General features: G+C 54.4%; 1 protein-coding gene across 8 annotated transcripts in view; it reads right to left on the bottom strand.

Annotated features, from left to right (window-relative positions):
• TRIM9 (tripartite motif containing 9) overlaps positions 1-6,012 on the bottom strand; it is a 57,237-nt gene extending 51,225 nt beyond the window's left edge. For all 8 annotated transcript variants that reach the window (XM_051621154.1, XM_051621147.1, XM_051621149.1 and 5 more), the window contains exon 1: positions 5,141-6,012. In XM_051621154.1, the coding sequence (XP_051477114.1) occupies positions 5,141-5,956 (816 nt within the window). In that variant the 5' untranslated portion in view covers positions 5,957-6,012. The remainder of the gene's footprint in view (positions 1-5,140) is intronic.
• Between the last annotated feature and the right edge of the window lie 14,173 nt (positions 6,013-20,185).

Here is a 20,185-nt window from a genome sequence, read left to right as displayed (position 1 = left end):
AGACACCAATCTGCACATTGAGATGCTGAAAAGCCTTTGGAGACCCTGAGCACAGATGGTGCAGCACAGCACTGCCCTGTCACGTCGGTGTATTTTTGGACTTCCCACTGGAACTCATGAAGCTGCAGCAATTTACACTCACTCCGAGATGGCCCTGGGCCCATTTCCATTTGCAAGTACCTAAGAGGACATCTCCTGGCACCAAGTGCCACACGGGCTCCAAGAACCCCTCACAGAACTTGCTGTACTACATTAGCTTTGATTAACAGGGTATTTGTGGTTGCTCTTTACTCCCTGAGCTGTGGTAAGTGGAGAGGAAAAAGCCACCTGACAAAAAGCTGTTTGCTAAATAAATTAATACAAGGAGGCAGCAGCACTTCCAGATCCCAGGCAGACACAAGCTGGAGTAAATCCATGGACCTCAGTAACACCTCTTTGCTTTTTTCTGACTTCAAAGCCACTCTCAGGATTTGGCCACAGAAAAATGAAGCCATCAGGCAGGCTGTTTGGCATTGCTAGAGAAGGGCAGGAGGGACCCTGGAGCAAGGGTGATGGAGCAAGGGTGGTGGGATTTGGGAAGGCCATCAAACCAAGGCTTGGGAAAAGATTAAGGATTCTTGCTGCTTCTGTTTTAACAGCAAATATTTTACTTTGCAAGTGCAAACAGATCTTTGTCAAACAGCAGACTCCCTGGATACTTCCCACAAGTGCTGTGGGCCGCAGGAATTCCCATGGACCCAGCAGCAGCATGTTCACAATGCCTCAAGAAAGCCCCCCAAAAGTTTCTCTGGCAGCTCACACAGCCCAGCCAAGTAAGTTTATGAATATCACCATCTGCTTGTCCCTATCTTGGTTTGGGTACCCACTGTACCCTGGGCAGAAACTAAAAGGCATGGGTGATGTTTTCCACCCCCTAGTTCAGCCCAGATGTGCAAACCAACTGGAACAAAGCTGTGCCTACTGTACACAGGATTTTTGATTCTTAAAGGAAGAGCTCTCCCTGCATCCCTCACCCCATCTGTGCTAGTGACAGTCTAGATGAGCTGAGGTCTAGAGAGTAGCTCTGCTAATTAGCCTCTGACTGCTAACAATGATTACAGCTGATTCAACAGAGTGTGTAACATCAGCTCATGGGGTTGGTCTCTAACACAGTCTGTGCAGGGACACTGTAGGGTTTGCAATCCAAGGGCAGTTTGTGTCTTCAGCTTGGGCAACTCCATCCTGACAAGTCAAATCCCACGTAGAAGTATAACTGAGAGCACTATTTCCCTTCCTCTGAAGTCAAGACCTCCTTCTCCTTCATCACAAGAGGAACTGGACACGCTGCCTAACCTGCTCCCCTCCCAGTATCAAGGCAAAGCAGCCAGTGGTCCCAAACCAGAGCTGTGGTTTAAGGCAAAGGGAATGTGAAAGGGATGCTAGTGGAGAAGGGAGCCAGAGCCCCATAAGCCCCTGGAAAGGAAAACCAGAAAGCTTGCAAACCTGCTTAAAAGCTACTACGAGAAATCAAGAACTTCTGGGAGACCTTTCCAAAGAGCACTGAGAAGGGTAAAATGTTTAGAAGACAGAGGTTGATGGATGGGATTTCAGGGCTGCCAGAGATAGCTGCATGATCCTGGATGTCCCTTCCAGTCATAGAATGGTTCAAGTTGGAAGGGACCTAGAAGATGATCAGGTTCCAACCCCCCTGCATGGGCAGGGACACCTCCCACCAGACCAGGCTGCACAAGCCCCATCCAACCTGCCCTTCAGCACCTCCAGGGATGGGGCATCAACAACCTTCCTGGGCAAGCTGTTCCAGTGCCTCACTGCCCTCATGGGGAAGAATTTCTTCCTGATGTCTGACCTAAATCTCCCCTCTTTCAGTTCAAAACCATTGCCCCTTGTCCTATCACTGCCCTCTCTGGTGAGAGCCCCTCCCCAGCTTTCCTGGAGCCCCTTCAGGCACTGGAAGGTGCTCTAAGGTCTCCCTGGACCCTTCTCTTCTCCAGGCTGAACACCCCAACTCTCCCAGCCTGTCTCCAGAGCAGAGCTGCTCCAGCCCTGGGATCATCTTCATGGCCCTTCTCTGGACCCTCAACAACAGTTCCATGTCTTTCCTGTGCTGAGGGCTCCAGAGCTGGACACAGCACTCCAGATGCAGCCTCACCAGAGCAAAGGGGCAGAATCCCTTCCCTGGCCCTGCTGGCCACACTTCAGCCCACTTCTATAAGTCTATGTATATGTAGGCATTTATCTTTCTATCTATAAAAAACCATTAGCAAGCTGCTGAGCCTGCACTCACCACACACTTCCCAGCCAAAGCAAGAGGGACTTGAATGCGCAAAGAATAAATGATTCAGCTCCATCTTGTGTTCCTGCTTTTGACACGCCAAGCAGCACTCCAGCCTGTCAGGCTAAAATCCAGACAGCTGCAATATATCTACAAAACTGGGACAATTCAGATTAAAACCCCATTTTCCTCTATGTACTTCTGAACATTTACCCCTCTCCCAACAGCTGTCCTGAAAGGAGGATAGGAAGAGAGAGGATTTCCCACGATCCGTGTCCGGCTTAGAAATCCTAGCTCCCTCAATGATGTTTGATTGTGCCTCAGCACAGATTATTTTGAAACGATCATCTGCGAGAACCACACAATCAGCACTCTGTCAGAGGAGAGCAAAAACGGGGGCAGCTTCCAAAGAGGTTTGTAAAAAGCCCTTTGGTTTCCCTTCCAAGGCTGAGCATGCAGCACTCAACAGCGATTGCCTGGGGCCCGGCAATCACGTACTGAGGCATGAATGCTGCTTTCAGGAACTACAGCTCATCAAGGCACTCTGGGGTCAAGGAAGGCAATCTCCTTGGGTCAGAAATGAAGAGCACAGATGTACCCCAAAGAATATTTTGCACTGAGAGGTGTTGTAATCACAGACAAGAGCTGACGACTCTGTCCGTTCCTAAGAGCCGCAGGTACTCGTTACAACCACACACTGCAGCAAAAAAAGGGTCAGGCAAAAAGGGACAGTCACCCTTTTGGCAAGTTTGTCTTGCTTCCAGATGCCTGTTCTCTCACCCAGATAGTTTTGCAGGAGGTTCACCAGCTCAAATCTGCAGGTGGTTTGGTTCCTAATGCTCTAATCCCCAACCAGGATAAAGCCTGTCATGTCAATAGTGTCTCCCTTGATTGTGTTACATGGCATACCAGGGAGCAACCTGAGCTCCAGCTGTGAAATCACTCCTTCCATCATACCCTGCTGCCACATTTGACTCAACAGACTCTCTTCCATCCCCTAAGACATCAGGGAACAGTAGTAAACCCCTGCAGAAACACAGACTTGTGCAAGGCAGGTGTGACTTCACTTCCTGATTTCTAAAAAATCTGAGAGAAACGGCATGAAAATTGTAATTTCAAATAAAGCTACAGTTCCACGTCTCTTAGATACACCAGTGAAAATACCTCATTGCTAAAAGTCTCCCCTGTGAAAAGGTGCTCTGAAAGAAAAGCTAGGCATTCCAAGGAAAGATAAGCCATCCTAATCAAGAACACAAGGACTGAACCTGAAGTGCCTGAACATTTGCTTATGAAATTGTCCAGACACTCATGCCTGTATCTCAGTGCCTTGCTGCACCTGAATCAAAGCAGGAAGGTGAAGCCAAAACCTTATGAAAAAGCCAGGTACTTGTTAGATTTCCCTTGTTTTTGGAGAACACTCAGACATGGATCCAGCTCTGCTCTTGCTCTGTCAGCACAGACCAAACAGGTTCATCCTCCACCAAAGGCTGGGCCAGGAGGGCCAGCCTCTCAAGAACAGGCTGCTTGGGCACAGGAAGCACTTTTTGTGTTTCCTAACAGGAGGAGCAAGATGCTCACAGCCCCCAGTGGCTCACGCCATGCCAACTGCCCTGCAAAGAACAGCCCAGGCTCCTGTGAGCATCCTGGCAGATCAACACCAGCTGGGAGCAGTGCCTGCATCTCACCTGTAAGGACGAGGGCACGGGGCACCAAAACTACTCTGGCACACGGGCCTCACCTTTGTAAGAGCTCAAGAGAGCTGGGGAGGAGGTGTTCCTGCTCCCAGGAAGAGCAGATCAGGACAAGCCCTTCTTCCAGCAGCAACAGACACCGCCGTACCCTTTCCTGCCACACTGCAAGTAGTTTGTGACCCTGCTCTCCCAGCCCTCCCAGTGAGGACCCTGACAAGCGATGGCTTGTCCCTTCAGGCACCCACTGACCCAACACAGGGTGCAGAGCTGCAGCCCAGCGCTCTGCACCCTCCATGGAGCTGTGCAGCATCACGCAGCCTGCCAAGGCTTGACAGGGACGTTCCTGGAGAGCCATCTGGCCAAAGCCCCTTTCAGCAGGGGCACCACGCACCTCCCCAGCTCCTTGTCACAGGTCCCCCCACCTGCTGCTGCCAGCACAGATTCGCTGGAGCAGAGGGGACAATTATCTCAATGTTCATCTGAGAAGTGACGCCCGCTGCCTTGCGCCCTGTCCGCCCGTGTCCCAGTCACTTCTGCCCCAGTTCCCTCAGCGAGGGGGTCACTGGTGCAAGGAGGGAGGGAGGCAGCAGGAGGATGGAGCTGAGCTGAAGCTCGTGACGGCTGCGTCCCTGCCTGCAGGGCCGGGACACTTCTCCTCCAGCGAGGACGCGTGCGGGTCTGAGGACGCTCCAGAGGAGCGGATCAGCATTCAGGGAAAGGCTCTGCTGCCCTTTCCCGTCCCTCCTCCCCGTGTGCGGGGGGAAGCAGCAGCCCTTCCTCACCAGCACCCCACGGCCGCGTCCCTGCCCTCCCCCGCGGCACATTTCACGCCTCCCCCCTCCCAAGAGCATCACTCCCCGCAGGCGTCCCCGATCCACCCCCAGCAGGCTCCTTCAGCAAAACCTCAGCTCCCGGGGGGCCACAATTTGGGAGACCCAAAGGGGGACATCATCTCCTCTGATGGCAACCTCCTTGTGACGGGGAGCTACTCTCCTCTTCAAGAAGGGTGCAAAACGCAGCCCTGGTGTGGGAAACGGGGGGGACAACGCTCCCGCCCTGCCAGCCTGGGGAAGGTGGGCCATGCAGGGCAAGGCGTTGCTGGCCAGGGAGCCCCTCTGTAGCCACCTCCCAACCCTGGGGCTGCTGGCAGAGGCCACCCCGGGCGCCCAGGGCTCACCTTGTGGAGCTTCCACATGGCGCCCAGCGCTTTGACCTCGTGGCTGGAGTGCTTGCCCTCCTCCAGGCACTGGTAGCAGACGGGGCTCTTGCACTGCACGCAGTACATGCTGTGGTTCTCCAGCTCGTGGTCGGTGCAGGTGGAGATCTTGCGGGGGCTGAGGCGGCGGCTGACGCGGCCCTGGGCCGGCGGGACCAGGCGGTGCTTGGCCAGCGGCCCCCGCGGCGGGTGGCACCGCAGGCGGCAGGGATCGCAGTAGAAGACGTCGCACTGCTCGCACATGACGGCCGCCTCCTTGGGCGCCTTCTCGCAGAGCTGGCAGCGCAGGGCGGCCGCCCGGCCTTGCTGGTAGCGGTCGATGACTCCCTCCAGCAGGCGGTTGCGGGGGAAGCCCCGCAAGCCGCGCTCGTCCAGCACCAGGCTGCGGTGGCACTGCGGGCAGGTGAGGCAGGCGTTGCGGGGCGGCGGCGGCGGGGCCAGGCTGGCGGGGGGAGGCGGCGCGGCCGGCGGGAAGACGCGGACGCCGTTGGGGGACTTCTGGCAAGGGGTGGTGGGAGCGCTGGCGAAGCCGCCGTAGGAGCCGTAGCCGCTGTCCGCCTCGCTGTACAGGCTCATCTTATCCAGGTCCAGGTAGTCATAGTCGGAGACGGCCGAGCCTGAGGCGCGGCGGCTCTGCGGCGACTCCGACTCCGGGGTCTGCACCAGGATGTTGCGGGCGCACGCCTGGCAGAGGTTGTGGGAGCAAGGCAGGATGATGGGCTCCCGGTAAAAGGAGCCGCACACCGGGCATTTCAGCTCCTCTTCCATCTCTTCCATAGGGGAAGGAGCGAGGCCGGCAGCGCAGCGCCAGCAGCGGCCGCAGCACAGCCCGACGAGCCACCCGCACCGCGCCGCGCCTGGGCGCCGACTGCCGCCCGCCGCCCGCCCGCCCCGCCCCTTCCCGCCCCTCGCCTCGCCATTGGTCGGCGGCCGGCGAGGGAGGCGGGCTGAGCGCTCCCATTGGCCGTCCCTCCTGTCCGTCCGCCCCGCCGCCCCGCCCAGCGGGCGCTCTGAGGGGGGTCTCTCCTCAGGGCTGCGGTGTGCGGGGCTGCCCGCCGGGCTCCGCAGGTGCGCGGGTCGGCCCTGGCGCTGCCCTGCTCCCCCCGCCTCGGCTTCTCCGCCTCATCTCCCTTCCTTGTCTGAGGGGAGCGACCCTACAGCCGCCGGCTTCTCGCCTGTCCCCGCGGGCAGCCCTTCGTGCCCGCAGCCCCCAGCCCCCGGGGAGCCCCAAGATGGCGGCCTCCCGCGCTGCCGGGTCCGCAGGGCGAGGGGCTGCGGGGGCCTGGGCTGGGCCCCTGGGCAGCTGCTCCACCCGCAGGGAGCGGGGAAAGGGGGCCCCGCAGGTCTGGCTTCTCAGCCCTCTTGGCTATCAAGGTCGCCTGAGGTCTTCAAAATGCCCCGGCAACGTGCCGCGCGGCGTAGTGGGTTCCCTTCAAGCCAGGGGGGGGGAATGAGCGTGACTTGAAGTGTCTGCCTCTCATTTCCCTCTCTCTGTGCACGCGTTTGCTCCGTGCCTCTCCTGAAGGAGTCCTTGGGGGTCTCGGGAGAGGAGCTGGCAGGTGGGAGGTCACGGTACGGGGGCAGAGGGGGGAGCTTGGGGTCCTTGTGGAGCTGCTGCGAGGGGCTGAAGGAGCTTGGCTTCTGCTCCTGTGCGTGAGCCGCGGGGCCCCGGTGCCGAGCGAGGAGAAGCCCCTTTGCTGCCGTTCACAGGCGGCGAGGAAGAGTGTGGGGAGACTGGCTCGGGGAGCCTGGTGCTCCAGGGGACGCAGGGGGATTGGTGGCAAAGGTGGGGAAACTGAGGCAAGTTCACAGCAGCTCCCCAGTAAGCGGGAAGGGGTGGGGGCTGGATGCTGGCAGGCTTCTGTGGCCGGGCTGGGGCCAAAACCCAAAGCCTGGGCTTAGCTGCAGCTCCAGGGCCCTGGGGAGAGGGGTCAGGGAGCCCCTGGTGAGGCTCATTAGGGCAATGAAGTGCTCTCAGAGCCCTGACACAGCGTGTGACTGGCCTCCTCTGCTGGGGATGATCTGGTGGCATCCAGGAGGGGCAGGGATCTGCTTGGCACGGGTGGGAACGGAGCAGTTCCCAGTGCTCCCTCCTCTGGCTGCTTGTGCGTGCGCATCCAGAGTGCTGGGAACTGCTACGGATCCCGCTTCCCCAGAAACCAGAGTTGTTTTCTGAAGCAGTCAAGCGTTTTTCTCCTCTGCTTCATGCAGGAGTGAGGGCAGGGTTGCTTCGTACTTTCTTTTATTCTCCTGCTGGCTCCAGATCGATCACTGACACCGTGGCTTCCCTGGGACTCCCCGCAGCGTTCCTCATTTGCTCCCTTTTGGTGTCAGCTCCAAGTTGGTCATTTTTTTCTTCCCCTGCTGTCGTTCCTCTAGCTGCCCTTTTGCCGAAGTAGAACCATCCTTCCTTGTTTGCTCTGCCTCTGGTTCCCTGTGGCCATTTTTCACTCTGGCAGGTGTATGATGCCGTTCCTGCCGTCGTCATATGCTGATCGTGTAGACAGGCAGAAAGAGGCAAAAACCCTACAAAGAGGAAAGCAGACAGTGCCTTTGGAAGCAGCCCTCTATCATAAACTTTAACCTGTTTTCTTCTTGCCACAGCAGCTTATGCTTTCACTTCCATTTCAGCAAGGGGCAACCATCCCCGTGCTGCCCTGCCTGTTATTTACAATTGTCAGACTTTTCACTGCCCCGAGAGCTGCCCGGCTACAAAATAATTTCTTGACCCAGCTTCAAGATTCATTTGCCTGGTGTCACTGTGATCAGCCGTTACAAGTTAGAGGATCAAGGAGTCACCTTGTTCTAAGCTGGCTCTTGCTTTTTCTCATGTGCCTCTTGCCAGCAGCCTCAGCTCGAGAAGCAGCCCCAGGAATGGGGCAACTCTGTTGCAACCAGCCTCTGCTCTGTGGGGGTGCAGGAGAAGATAAATTGAAGTCGTTGGGAGTCCTTAAGTGCTGTTGCATCCCCTTGGTGGCTTGTCATAACAAGAAGGACTGCTGGAGGGTAGATTTAGATTAGACATTAGGAACTTTACACTGAGGGTGGTGAAGCGCTGGCCCAGGTTGCCCAGAGAGGTGGTGGAGGCCCCATCCCTGGAAACATTCCAGGTCAGGCTTGACCAGGCTCTGAGCAACCTGATCTACTTAAAAAGGTCCCTGTGCACTGCAGGGGGGGCTGGACTACATGACTAGAGGCTGTTTCTTCCATTTTAACAACTAAATATTTTCTTCTTGTTAATGTCACCTTGATGACTAATAACTTAAACTTCACTTGCATTGGGCAACCTTTGCAATGGAGACAGGCTGAAGGAGTCTGGGCTGTTCAGCACCCTTCCAGTGCCTGAAGGGGCTCCAGGAAAGCTGGAGAGGGGCTTTTCATCAGAGAGGGCAGTGATAGGACAAGAGGTAACAGTTTTAATCTGAAAGAGGGGACATTTAGGTCAGACATCAGGAGGAAATTCTTCCCCATGAGGGTAGGAAGGCACTGGAACAGGTTGCCCAGGGACGCTGTTGATGACCCATCCCTGGCAGTGTTGAAGGGCAGGTTGGATGGGGCTTGGAGCAGCCTGGGCTGGTGGGAGGTGTCCCTGCTCATGCAAGGGGGTTGGAACCTGATGAGCTTTAAGGTCCCTTCCAACCTGAACCATTCTGTGATTCTATGGTTCTATAACAGCAGTTCCTTAACCCTCCACTGCCTTACACTGATGCACGTGTATGTGCAAACACACACATGCTGCAAAGTTGCCTGCTGAGACCCCACCAGTGAAAAGATGACAGGGCAGAAGGCAGGCAGGACTAGGGAAATCAATGGCATTCCCATTTCAGATTGGAGGGAGGAGCAGTGGGACACAAAGCTGGAGGCTCTCAGCTGCTAATTAATCTGCCAGCATCATCCCTGCGATGCCAATCGATCTCCATCCATCCTGGAGACAGGGAGCTTGCCTGGATCTCCCTGCAGGTGGGAGGGAGATAGTTTGTCTGGCTCCCACCTTCGCTCTCTTCTACTGCACAGGCTCTTGGGGTCTGGGTGGGATATCAAGGGGATGGGTGGACTGGCCAGAAAATGGATTGCCAGCATGTGTGCAGGAAACGGGTAACTGGGAGGGGGAGTCTGGGTTGGTTTGTGAGGCCCTGAACTGGATCAAAGCTAATAAGAGAGAGATGAGCCGAGAGAAGGAGCTCTGCAGTCTCCTTTCTTAATTGCACTCCTGTAACAGCTTGAATCATTCTGGTTGGAAAAGAGACCTGCAGGAAAGGTGGGGAAGGACTTTGGACAAGGGCTTGTAGCAAGAGGACAAAGGGTAATGGGTTAAAGCTGGAAGAGGGGAGATTTAGGTTAGACATGAGGAAGAAATTCTTTGCTGTGAGGGTGGTGAGATCCTGGCCCAGGTTGCCCAGAGAAGCTGTGGCTGCCCCATCCCTGGCAGTGTTGAAGGGCAGGTTGGATGGGGCTTGGAGCAACCTGGGCTGGTGGGAGGTGTCCCTGCCCATGCAGGGGGGTTGGATGCAGATGGTCTTTGAAGTCCCTTCCAACTCAAACCAGTCTATGATTCTATCATCATGTCCAACCATACAGAGATATATAAGAGAGTGGACCCGGGCTCAGGGCTCCCCTTCTGAGAGGAGGCATTTGGGACATGATTGGGGTGCCCCAGGGCCTTCTCAGAGGTGCCCCCAAGCTGCTGGAGTGGCCCTGGGTGTCTGATGCAGGCAGATAATCTTCCACTCACCTGCTATGTGGGGCCTCTACAGCTCTTTGTACTTGTGTTTCCCTGTGTCTGCTGGAAACATCCCAGCAGATGCAGCCTGGGATCAGAGCTGCCTTTTATGACTTGCAGACATTGGCAGCTCGTAATTCATCCCGTGATCACACACTGCACCCTGATCCTCCTTCTCCTCAGTCATTTTGAACGGATGAACTCTTGGCTGACAGCAGAAATCTTTGTTTATTAGTCCCTGCATGCTTGCATGACCTTGAAATCCATATTCCTGCTGTCATTCCACTCCCTCAGGTCATTCAGAGTTTTCCACATATCTTGCTTCTTCTCCATACTGAGGACACCTCCTGGCTTTGCACTGTTAGCACCTCTGTGGGGGTCACTCAGCTTTGGTGCCAAGGTCATCAGCAGAAATGCTGGTGACATGTCACCCCAGGCCTGAAATCCCAGGGCTCCAGCAGGAACTGCCTCCCAGCACAGTTTCCAGAGCTTCTTACTGGTTGTATCATTCACTCCAAGCACCATTTCAGGTGCTCAGGAAGTTGAAGCCACGTCCTGTTTGTTTCTGAGGTCTCTTCTTCTCAAGGTGTCAAGGTATGCGTCGTCAGGATGTTATCAACATTCTTCTCTTTCCAAATCCCACCCTAAACCCAAAACATGACACTATTCTAGCTACTAAGAAGAAAATTACCTCTATCCCAGCCAAAAACCAGGACACAAGGAAAAGGGCCAAATTATTTTGGATGATTGACCTTCGTTGAACCCAGGTGGCCTCTTTGTTTCATCTCACTGTCCCCAGCTTGCCTGAACATGAGGGATCCAAGAACTACCTTGTGCCTGTAGCCAGACCTTCAAGTTTTGGATGTTTTGATGCCCAGTTCTTGGAACCAATCTCCCCTTGCCTGGGACAGGTATGATTTCCATCCCTCAGGGCCTGTTGCCAGCCCTGTTGCCTCACTTTTGGCAGCAAACAGCAGTTTCCTGGGATAGTGATGAGATTTCCTGGCACTAGATGGATTTTGGAAGCTAGAGGAGAGCTTCCCAAAGGCAAAACACTCAAAGTTGGAATTTTTTCCTTTTGTCTAGGAGACAGGCAAACCTGCTGGGATGTGATGATGGGGAAGTCCTCCATACCTGGGTGATAGCATGAGCTCCATCAAATCCAGAGCTGTAAAACCTGTTTCAGACAAGCAGCACTCACTGAGTTTTGAGTTTGGGGCTGAACTGCCATCAGGAGGAGACTTTCCACCAACCTGGTTGGGCTCTGCACCAGGATCTACTTGAATCACCATCAGAGTCAGCATCTCACAGCTTCTGTCTCACCCTTGATCCCCAGATGATGGCACTCAGGGCTTCTTCAGCTGATGAGCAACCTCTCTAGACCTACATACCCAATGCACCAAGAAGGTCATTAATTGCCAGCCTCATAGAATGGGTGTTAAACAGCCCCTGGTTCATGACTGCTGAAAACCCTCTGAAGAACCTGTGGAGGTGCTGGGGCTGTTCTGGGCAGCCAAGTCTCTTGGAGAGGGAGGGTAGGTCCTGAGAAACACTAATTAAGACTTTAACAGTGTAACTGTTTTAAATATTTAATGCTCTTTTTCTGTAACAGACTTTAATTACAATTGCTGAGCATGCACTTCCCTTATTAAAACCAGCACTTCAGCAGTGGCACAAGGATAAAAACCCAAATGTTGAAGAACTGCTGCTCCTCTCCAAGGACTTCCCATCAGTGGTGCTGGCAGTGACAGAATCACAGAATCACCAAGGCTGGAAAAGACCTTTCAGATCATCAAGTCCAGCCCGTGACCATGGGCATCAGCAGGTGACTGAGCCCTGGGGTGGCACTGCCTCTCAGTCACCTCCTGGAAACACCTCCTGAAAAGAAGATGGCAAAATTGTTCCATCAAGAAACTCCCAGCCTGGCCATCTGCCAGGAGCTGGGGATGTCTGACTGCTGCAGGAGGGCTGGGAAAGGGAAGCTAAATGCTTAAATGATGCCTCAGAGTGAGATGTACTGAAAACTCTGTAAATCTAAATTTGCTGAGTACTTTCAAAGGTGACATCATTTATTTCTACATCCTTTTTTATTCTTTTTACTCCGGGGAGCCAGTGGAAGTTTTCTGATTTTACTAAAGAGAGACCAGAAGCTGTTGCTGGTACTCGAGAAGATCTAAGCTGCAAGTATAAATTGTGATGTTCCTTTGACCACTGCCTCTGTCTGCTGCCCACTTATTCATCTCCCCTGAGATTAATGCCTCACTTCTCTCACCTGTGACTCATTTTGGAGAACAGCAATATTGAGCTCATCCCACCAGAGAAATCTGTCCTTCCTCCCACAGACTGGGTTTGTCTGCTTCCTGCTTTCTCTGTTGCCCAAAAGCTCAGCTGGGGAACATTTAGTGATTCAGAAGATGTGCTGAAGGTGTGATGTCTCCTGCATCTTCAGCTTTGAAAAGGAAACTCTCTCTCCCACTGGTATTTATTGACTTCACAAACAATCCAAGGCTTCTTCAACCGTAGTAGGGTCCTGCCACAGGGAACTGTAACACGTGCAGAGCCCTAGCAGGGGGGTTGTGCCAATCCCTACTTATTTTGGCTGTGCTGAACCAGTCTGTGTTTGGTTTCTCCAGCAGCAATCTGGGTGCTGGAGGTGGGTGTGCTGGTCCAGCCCTCAGAGCCTTGGTGGGGCCTTCAGCTTGCCCCATCCAACCAGGAAAAGGGAGGAGAAACTGTAAGCAGGGAAGTTGTCCCCAGGAGGCTGGTTTTGGGGGTGTTCCACAAATGGAACCTCACCTGCATTCTCTTCTGTGTCCTTTGCTGCAACCCAGAAGAAAGCAGCCAGGCTCTTGGGTACACTTGGAGAGGTGATGTTGATGTCACCATAGATAAGCCAGTGAGGATAGAATGGTTTGGGTTGGAAGGGACCTTAAAGACCATCTAGTTCCAAGGATCCAAGGGGGTTTGAGTGTATCACAAGCAAGAAGCTGAGGGAAGGAGGAGCCTGTGGCCACACACTGCAAGGAAAGGAGCAGGGGGAAAGCACCAAGGTCTCACCAAAATGGCCAACACCACCAGAGCAGGGCTTGGCCAGGAGCTGCTGAGCATTGCCTGGAAAGCACTGGCACTCAGCAGAGCCTGGGACACTGAGGGGACGGATCCTCTCAAAACGTGGGCTGAGCAGCCCTGGGGCCAGATCAGCCCATTTGCTCCTGAGCCAAACCAGCATCTGGGGAATAAAGAACTGCAGCTGCCCCCTCTGGCACAGCAAAGCACCAGTGAGGGTGAGGAGAGGCAGGTGGGAGCCAGCACAGGCCACTCTGCTCCACCAGCCATTTGCATCTCTCCCCATCTGGGTGCTGGGGAGGTTTCTTGTGCCTCCAGACCCTCAGCTGGGGTTGGCCAGCATGCAGAAGCCTTTCTGTCTCATCCCCAAGGCCCTGCTGGTGGTGACTTGCTTCCCAGCCTCTTCCCTGGGTCTCTCTGGGGGATCTGGCCAGTGCTTGGAAGGTGTGAACCAAACTCAGGGTGCATCAGTCTGTGTTGACTGAGGCTGGGGAGCTCAGGGCAACCCTGGATTTCCAGAGCTGTCAAGTGATGATAAATTCTGGGATGGCAGCAATGAATGATCACATCTCACTGGAAGTTAACTGGAAGGCTGATGGGATCATTTTCTCCCCCAGTAGAGATTCTGAGCACACACACACCAAGACCACCTTCCCATTAAGTTTCATCCTGGCTTCTCACTGGGGAGCTTATCCTCAGCAACATCCCAACCTGAACCCTTCATCTCTGAGGATGGGATGGCCGGGCCAGGTCTGTCCCAAACTGTCCCCCAGCAGGGGCTGATCAGGTGCTTCACACCCCCTCTTTCTGCATCGCCTCCCACTGCCACAGAGCGGGCTGCCCCCCACCAGAGGAAGGGGCTCAACGTTGCTGGTCCTAACTCATGCAGATGCAACCCCGGGTCTTTCTTCTGCCTCTGCAGTGCTCCAGATCCTGAGGCTTTCCAGGAGTTAAACGGGGATTGCTGGAAGCCACCCCAGCACAGCTCAGCTCAGCTCTGTCCTCAGAGGGAGCGTGGGAGCAGCGCGGGTGCTGTCGGTGCTGATGGGTGGTTGTTCCTCACAGCCCATCCTTGCTCGCTGTGCTGATGGCTGAGAGGCTCAGGCAGCTAGTGAAGGTGTTCTGCTGCTTGCTTCCCAACTGGGAGAGCTGTAAAAGCCACCCTTCCCTGGTGCAGCAGGGTCACATCCCCACTGGCACACACCAGCAGCTCTCCCACGGCTCCCGTGGTGCGGAGGAACGAGACCTGAGTTATTTGCAAGATGTTCCTGTTTTCAGGACAATTCCTGCTTGCTTTGAGCAGAAGGCAGCTCATTCATCATGATCTAAACCCGCTCAACCCCCTCTAACCTCTGCAGTACAGTCTGCTTCGTTATCTAAATAAGTAAATCTCGACATGCTAATGAGCACCTGCAGTCACCCGGGCTTCAGAGAGAGGCTCCAGGAAGAGCTTCTCCATTAAAGAGCAGCTATTTGCTTTGTGGGCTCTTTTCTTCTCAACCCTCATTCCATAGAAACATAGAACCATAGAATGGTTTGGGTCGGAAGGCACCTTCAAGATCATCCAGTTCCAACCCCCCTGCCACGGGCAGGGACACCTCCCACCAGCCCAGGTTGCTCCCATCACAGCTTTGGGCTGACAGTTTTGGGGGGAAACCAGTTGAAAAGTTTCCTGGCTGTATCAAGTGGGAGGCCCAACTCTGAGGTACAGCTGAGCCTGGTGCAGATTTCTCCTCGCTGCCATGGTAACCAAACCAACTAAAAATAAAGAAGTATTCCCATAAATGTCAAAACACACCCTGCTCTGTGACGTAGGGAGTGTCTGACCTGAAATCTGTCATCGTTGTGTAACAATGTTTAACTTTGCAATAATGACAGGGGAAAATGGTCTCCAGGTTAGAGGTTTTGCATGACTCTGGTGGTCACTCAGCCTGCTTCTCTGTACTCTTTGGTATTGATGTTGTTATCTTGGCAATGAGATGCTTAGTGCAGCTGCTTAACATCTGCTTTGGAGAATCATAGAATGGTTTGGGTTGGGAGGGACCGTAAAGATCATGAGGAACCAACCCCCTGCATGGGCAGGGACACCTCCCACCAGCCCAGGCTGCACAAGCCCCATCCAACCTGCCCTTCAACACTTTCATCCAGCCCTTCCTAAGTCAGACATCAGAAATAAGGGAGGGGCTTGGAAAGGGAGCCTGGGGAGACTAGTTCAGGTCTTCATGGAGGACATCTAATGTTAGGTGGGATCAAATGTCCCACCTCATGGTGGTGTGACAGTACCTGCCCTGGGGTTGCTGCTGTCCTGCTGTGGTGTCTGATTCCCTGCAAAAGAGGAAGGTGGGAGAGCTTGTCCAGGAAGACCAGCCATCTTCAGGGGAAGCTGGGATAGGCTTGGGAGACCTGTTTGCCTCACAGCCATGGCCTTGTCAGCAGCTCTATGGGCTTGATCTCTGAGCCAACAGGTCCTAAATGGGAAGGGCTGTGGAAGGGCAGCAGCAGGCAGACCCCTCACTCCTCACGTGGGTGGGGTGGGGGCTGTGGTGGTGGTTGAGCTCCAGCCCTGGGTGGGATTGGTGGTGCTGATCCCACGCTCACCCTCCACGGAGGAACTGCTGCTTCCAGCTCCTCAGCAAGCCTTCCTCCTGCCACGGATAACGTGGTGTGGGTGTTCCCACAAGCCTGTTGCCAGTGCAGTGACACACTCAACTGAAGCAAGGAGGTGGTGGAAGCGCTGAGGAGATGTGAGGGAAGCAAACCAGGCATGTTTCCAGCCCACTCCTCGTGAAGACTCATCTCTGGCTGGCAAAGCCACGTTTTTAATCTCAATAACCAGGAAACGTGGTGGGAGGACACAGAGAGGAACCAGCATCTCCTCCCAGGTGGCAGCTGGGCTCAAGGAGGATGTTGGGCTGCTGCTCATCTGGGACAACATCCAGGAGACCAGTGTGTGTCCATGGGTGTCCAGCTGTGTTGCTCTTACTACCTCCTGCTACTCAGCTCCCAAGGTTAACTCCAGTGAGTCCAAAATCTTTCTTTGGGATTTTCCTTTCAATGACCCAGATACTCCCTGTGCATTTAGGGGATCCAACACCCAGCCATCCAGCCCAGCCTCATGGCTGGAAGAAGGTGTGCATCCCACCTGGTTCAGACATGGTGAGAGCTAGCTGAGCAGCTGGTCTGTGGAAAGCAAATACCTCATGGGCCAAGTTATTTGATGCACCATCTCAGTGGAAGCTGAACTGTCCTCCCTGCAATCCATCCATCCAGTGTGTGGGCTGCCCGGGCAGGCCCAGATGTCACAGACTGGATGTTTGGAGATGATGGTCACGGTGGGGGAAGTCCTGAGCTGGTGTAGATGTGGGGCTCAGACTGCCTTTGCTGTGCTGGAGCTAAGAGGCAGCCCTCCAGCCTAAACCTCCTCACAGAGCTTGCAGGAAAGGAGATGTCTGGACCATGGAAAGAGGAAGGGGTGGACACCAGGGCATTGGTGCTCCATGTCTGCTCCACAGGAGGCAACTTCAGGCTCACAAACAGCCAAGAAGATATGTTGAACCCACAGGTTCAACAGAGTGGGTTGTCTCCTGGCTGAAAGGAGAGCACGGATAAGCATGGCTGAGTTGTAGAGGGCCAGGATCTGCTGGACACTCTTCTTAGCTCTGAAGGCTCTTGCCCATAACTCCTGTTTCCCCCCTGCTCTTGACTTTGATTTTTAGCAGGGAAAGGCTGAAGGCTCTTTCCAGGAAAATAAGAAGGCATCGTTTGTATGGGGACTTCAGGCAACCACTTGCTACATCCATACAATTTGGAAGGGCTACAAAAATGCCAGTACAATGAAAGGCCTGGGGCTTGGGTTTGTGCCCTGGTGCAGAGCAGTGTGGGGGGCAGGACTGGAAAAAATCAACATACAAAAGAAAAAGGAGAGAATTAAAATGAGTCCTTCTGGACCTCTGAGAAGCCCAGGTGAGGAATAAATCCACTTTGAGGGACTCCTGGATGTCCTGGAGCTGGGGAAAAGTGCTGGCTGCCTTGCTTGTGGGGCTCCAGCATGAGGAACAAGTGAACTGGGAGAGGACAAGGAAGCATGGAAGCATTTTCCTATGTACAAAAGGGAACTTCCCTGAGTGTCTGGGCTGTGGCAGCACCTCTGCCCCATCCTGTACAGCTCTAAGGGGCTTTGTTTCCCCCCAGGGAGAGTGATGTGCTGGTAATGCTGCTCCTGGCTCCCTCCTCCCATGGCTGCTCTGCATCCATCCATCACCCACCCCTCTCCCCTGCGTGCTCGGGGTGCTGATGTGTGACTGTGTGGCACCAGGTGCTGCTGCTGTCACCAAGCCACACTGCAAGGTGGCACACAACCAGGGCTGCAGCTTTCAGGTTCCTGGGGTGACCCAGCATGAGCCATGGGACCCAAGAGCTTCCACCAGGTCTGTGTTGGCACTGAGATGCTGTTGGCTTTTTATTTTATTTTTTTTATTTTGGAGATCCCTTCTCCCATACCTATTACTTGTGCTTTTTTCCTCCTTTTTACTTTTTTCCCCCTGCTGCCATGGCAACCTGGATAGATTCTGGTCACGGCTCTGGCCTCCTTGGCTGCAGATGGCCACAAAACATCCATCAACAAGTGACACTCCTCCCTGGGGACCTGCATAGCAGGGATGTCCCCTGTGGGCAGGGACCTTGCTGGATCCCTGGCAAAGAGCAGAGCTTGCCCACCCTGGACACACTCCCTCCTTGTCTGCCCACAGCTCCTCCAGGATCTGGAGCTGGAAGGCTCTGAGGGGTTTGTTTTGGGCAGAGCCCCCTCGGCACTCCTGCCTCACTGGTTCCCAGAGGGGTGGCAGGAGCTGGGGCTGTGTGTGGTGATTCCACTTCACATCCCCCTGTTTGGGGGTTCAAAATAGAGCTGGTTAATGGGGTTTGATCCTGCCCCGTGTGCTGTCCCTCCCCAGCAGCCTCAGCACCTGTGGCTGTCACCTCAGGGCTCCCACACACCCAGACTCAGCTCCTCTCCCACCTTGTCCCTGACTCTGCCCTCAGCTCCCCGCTGGGACCAAACCATCCCCTGGGGAAGCCCTGGGCAGTATTTTTGAAGGGTACTTCAAGGCTTCAGGGATGGAAATCCTGCCTCCAGCTTCCTGTTGCACCCCGCTGGAGGGGTGGGAAGTGGGTGCTGCTCTGAGGGTGTTGCTGGTGGTCCCTGGTGGGATGTGGCCTTGCTCAGAGGCAGACAGAGAAGGAAAGCTCTGGATCTCCAGGCTACTCCCCTCTGAACACTGCAGTGACCTCCTCCTTTCCTCACCAGCAGGTGCTTCCAGCTCCCCTGGAAGACAATCCAGTGAGTCCTTTTCCATGGACTTGTCCACCCTGCTCTGCAGTCTTTGGAAATGTTTTGCAGCCAAACACTGTGTGAAGCCTGAGGGATTTCAGAGTCTCCCCACTGGCCTCAAGAGGTCCCTGCTCAGCCTGTCAGGCCATTGATGTTCCAGATGTGGTCAGGCATGAGGAGAAACCCAGCCTGGACTCGAGGTCTCCTCAGCCTAGAGCCCTCAGGCAGGGATAGGAGCTCCCAGATCTCCTGGGATATTCAGGAAAAGGTCCTTGTGAACTTTGCAACATTTTACAACCACTGACAGGTTTTTTTCTGTTGAATTCTCATTAACCTGGTATTTTACTCAACCTTTTAGCTTTTATTTCTCCCTCAAAAGTGGCTGGCCTGGTCTGCCTGGACATCTCCAAAGAGACAGATAAGAGACCTGGCCTGGGAAATGTCAGCTTCGGCTGCCTGGAGTTTGGCTTGATGCCATAAATCACCAACAAAGGTCTCTCAGTGAGAGGAGGTGGGCAGGGTTTGTGATGGGGGATGATGTTGCCTCCCCCACCCCCCTCCAAAATTCTCCTCTTCAGTTCCTCTTGGGACCAGATTTTATATTCTCTGTTGATGCACGTGATTTTCTGGGCTCAAATGGACCTTCAGTCTGAAGTTTATTTGCATTTTAATAAACCTGCTTTGATGGAGAACACCCTTCTCTATTCATCACCCACAAAAGAAGAGTGTATTGAAAATTATGCAGGAACTTCACGCATCTGGAAGGAAATTGCAGGCTGTGACTTCACTTCACTGAGAAATCTGAAGATCAAATGACCCTGGACATCAAAAAAGAGCAGCATCTGCCTATGCCAAGGCTGCACAAGGGAAAGGCTTTCATGAATAGGTGCTCTTGAATGAAAGGTCCATGTGTTTAAGAACATAAGACTGGCCAGATGTGCTAGACCTGGGGCTGGGGGGTTCTCCAGCAGTGGTCTGTGGATGGGGAGAGTGTAAGGTTTAGCTCAGAGGGACACTTCTCCAGGCGACCTCCTCTGGTGGTTCAGGGACTTGGATCTGAATTGAGATGTTGTCTTGAAGACCCCTCTAAGGCTTGGGTGGGATGTGGTGAGGGCTGGGGAAGGAACGGGATGGAGCAGAAAGGCCCCATGGGGAGCCCAGGAGGGTGTGCAATGTCCTGTCGTGCTGCGAGGCTCAGCACAACCTGCTTCCATCAGGGCAGGTTTGCAGGATGAAGCCCAAGTGGGTGCTCGGCTGGAGGCAGGAGAAGTGTCTTTCCCAGCTCCCTTTCTCACACAATCCTCTTTGGGGGATGCTGCAGCTACATCCGTGCCCGGGGGGTGGGAGGTTTGGCGGAGGAGGAGGAGGTGGGCAGACAAAATTACCGAGGCAAAGGCAGCACAGGATCCCAGAGATCTGCACTGGCCTCTGCTGTTGACTCAGGAACATGTAGCACCATCCAGGCAGAGCAGCGCTGCCCGTGGAAACAGGCTCCGCAGCTCCCTATTTATAGCTGTTTGGATTCATAGAATCACAGATTGGTTTGATTTGCAGGGGACCTTAAAGATATTCTAGTCCCAACCCCCTGCATGGGCAGGGACACCTCCCACCAGCCCAGGTTGCTCCAAGCCCCATCCAACCTGCCCTTCAACACTGCCAGGGATGGGGCAGCCACAGCTTCCCTGGGCAACCTGGGCCAGGGTCTCACCACCCTCACAGCAAAGAATTTCCTCCTCAGATCTCATCTCAATCTTCCCTCTTTCAGCTTGAAACCATCCCCCTCTGCCCTTGTCCCAAGTCCCTCCCCAGCTTTCCTGGAGCCCCTTCAGGCACTGGAAGGTGCTCTAAGGTCTCCCTGGAGCCTTCTCTTCTCCAGACTGAACACCCCAAC

This window comes from Apus apus, chromosome 5 (genome assembly GCF_020740795.1).
Source record: "Apus apus isolate bApuApu2 chromosome 5, bApuApu2.pri.cur, whole genome shotgun sequence".
In the NCBI taxonomy this organism is placed as follows: Eukaryota; Metazoa; Chordata; class Aves; order Apodiformes; family Apodidae; genus Apus; species Apus apus.
The sequence above is the reverse complement of the archived record's forward strand: the minus strand, read 5'-3'. Positions and strand labels throughout refer to the sequence as shown.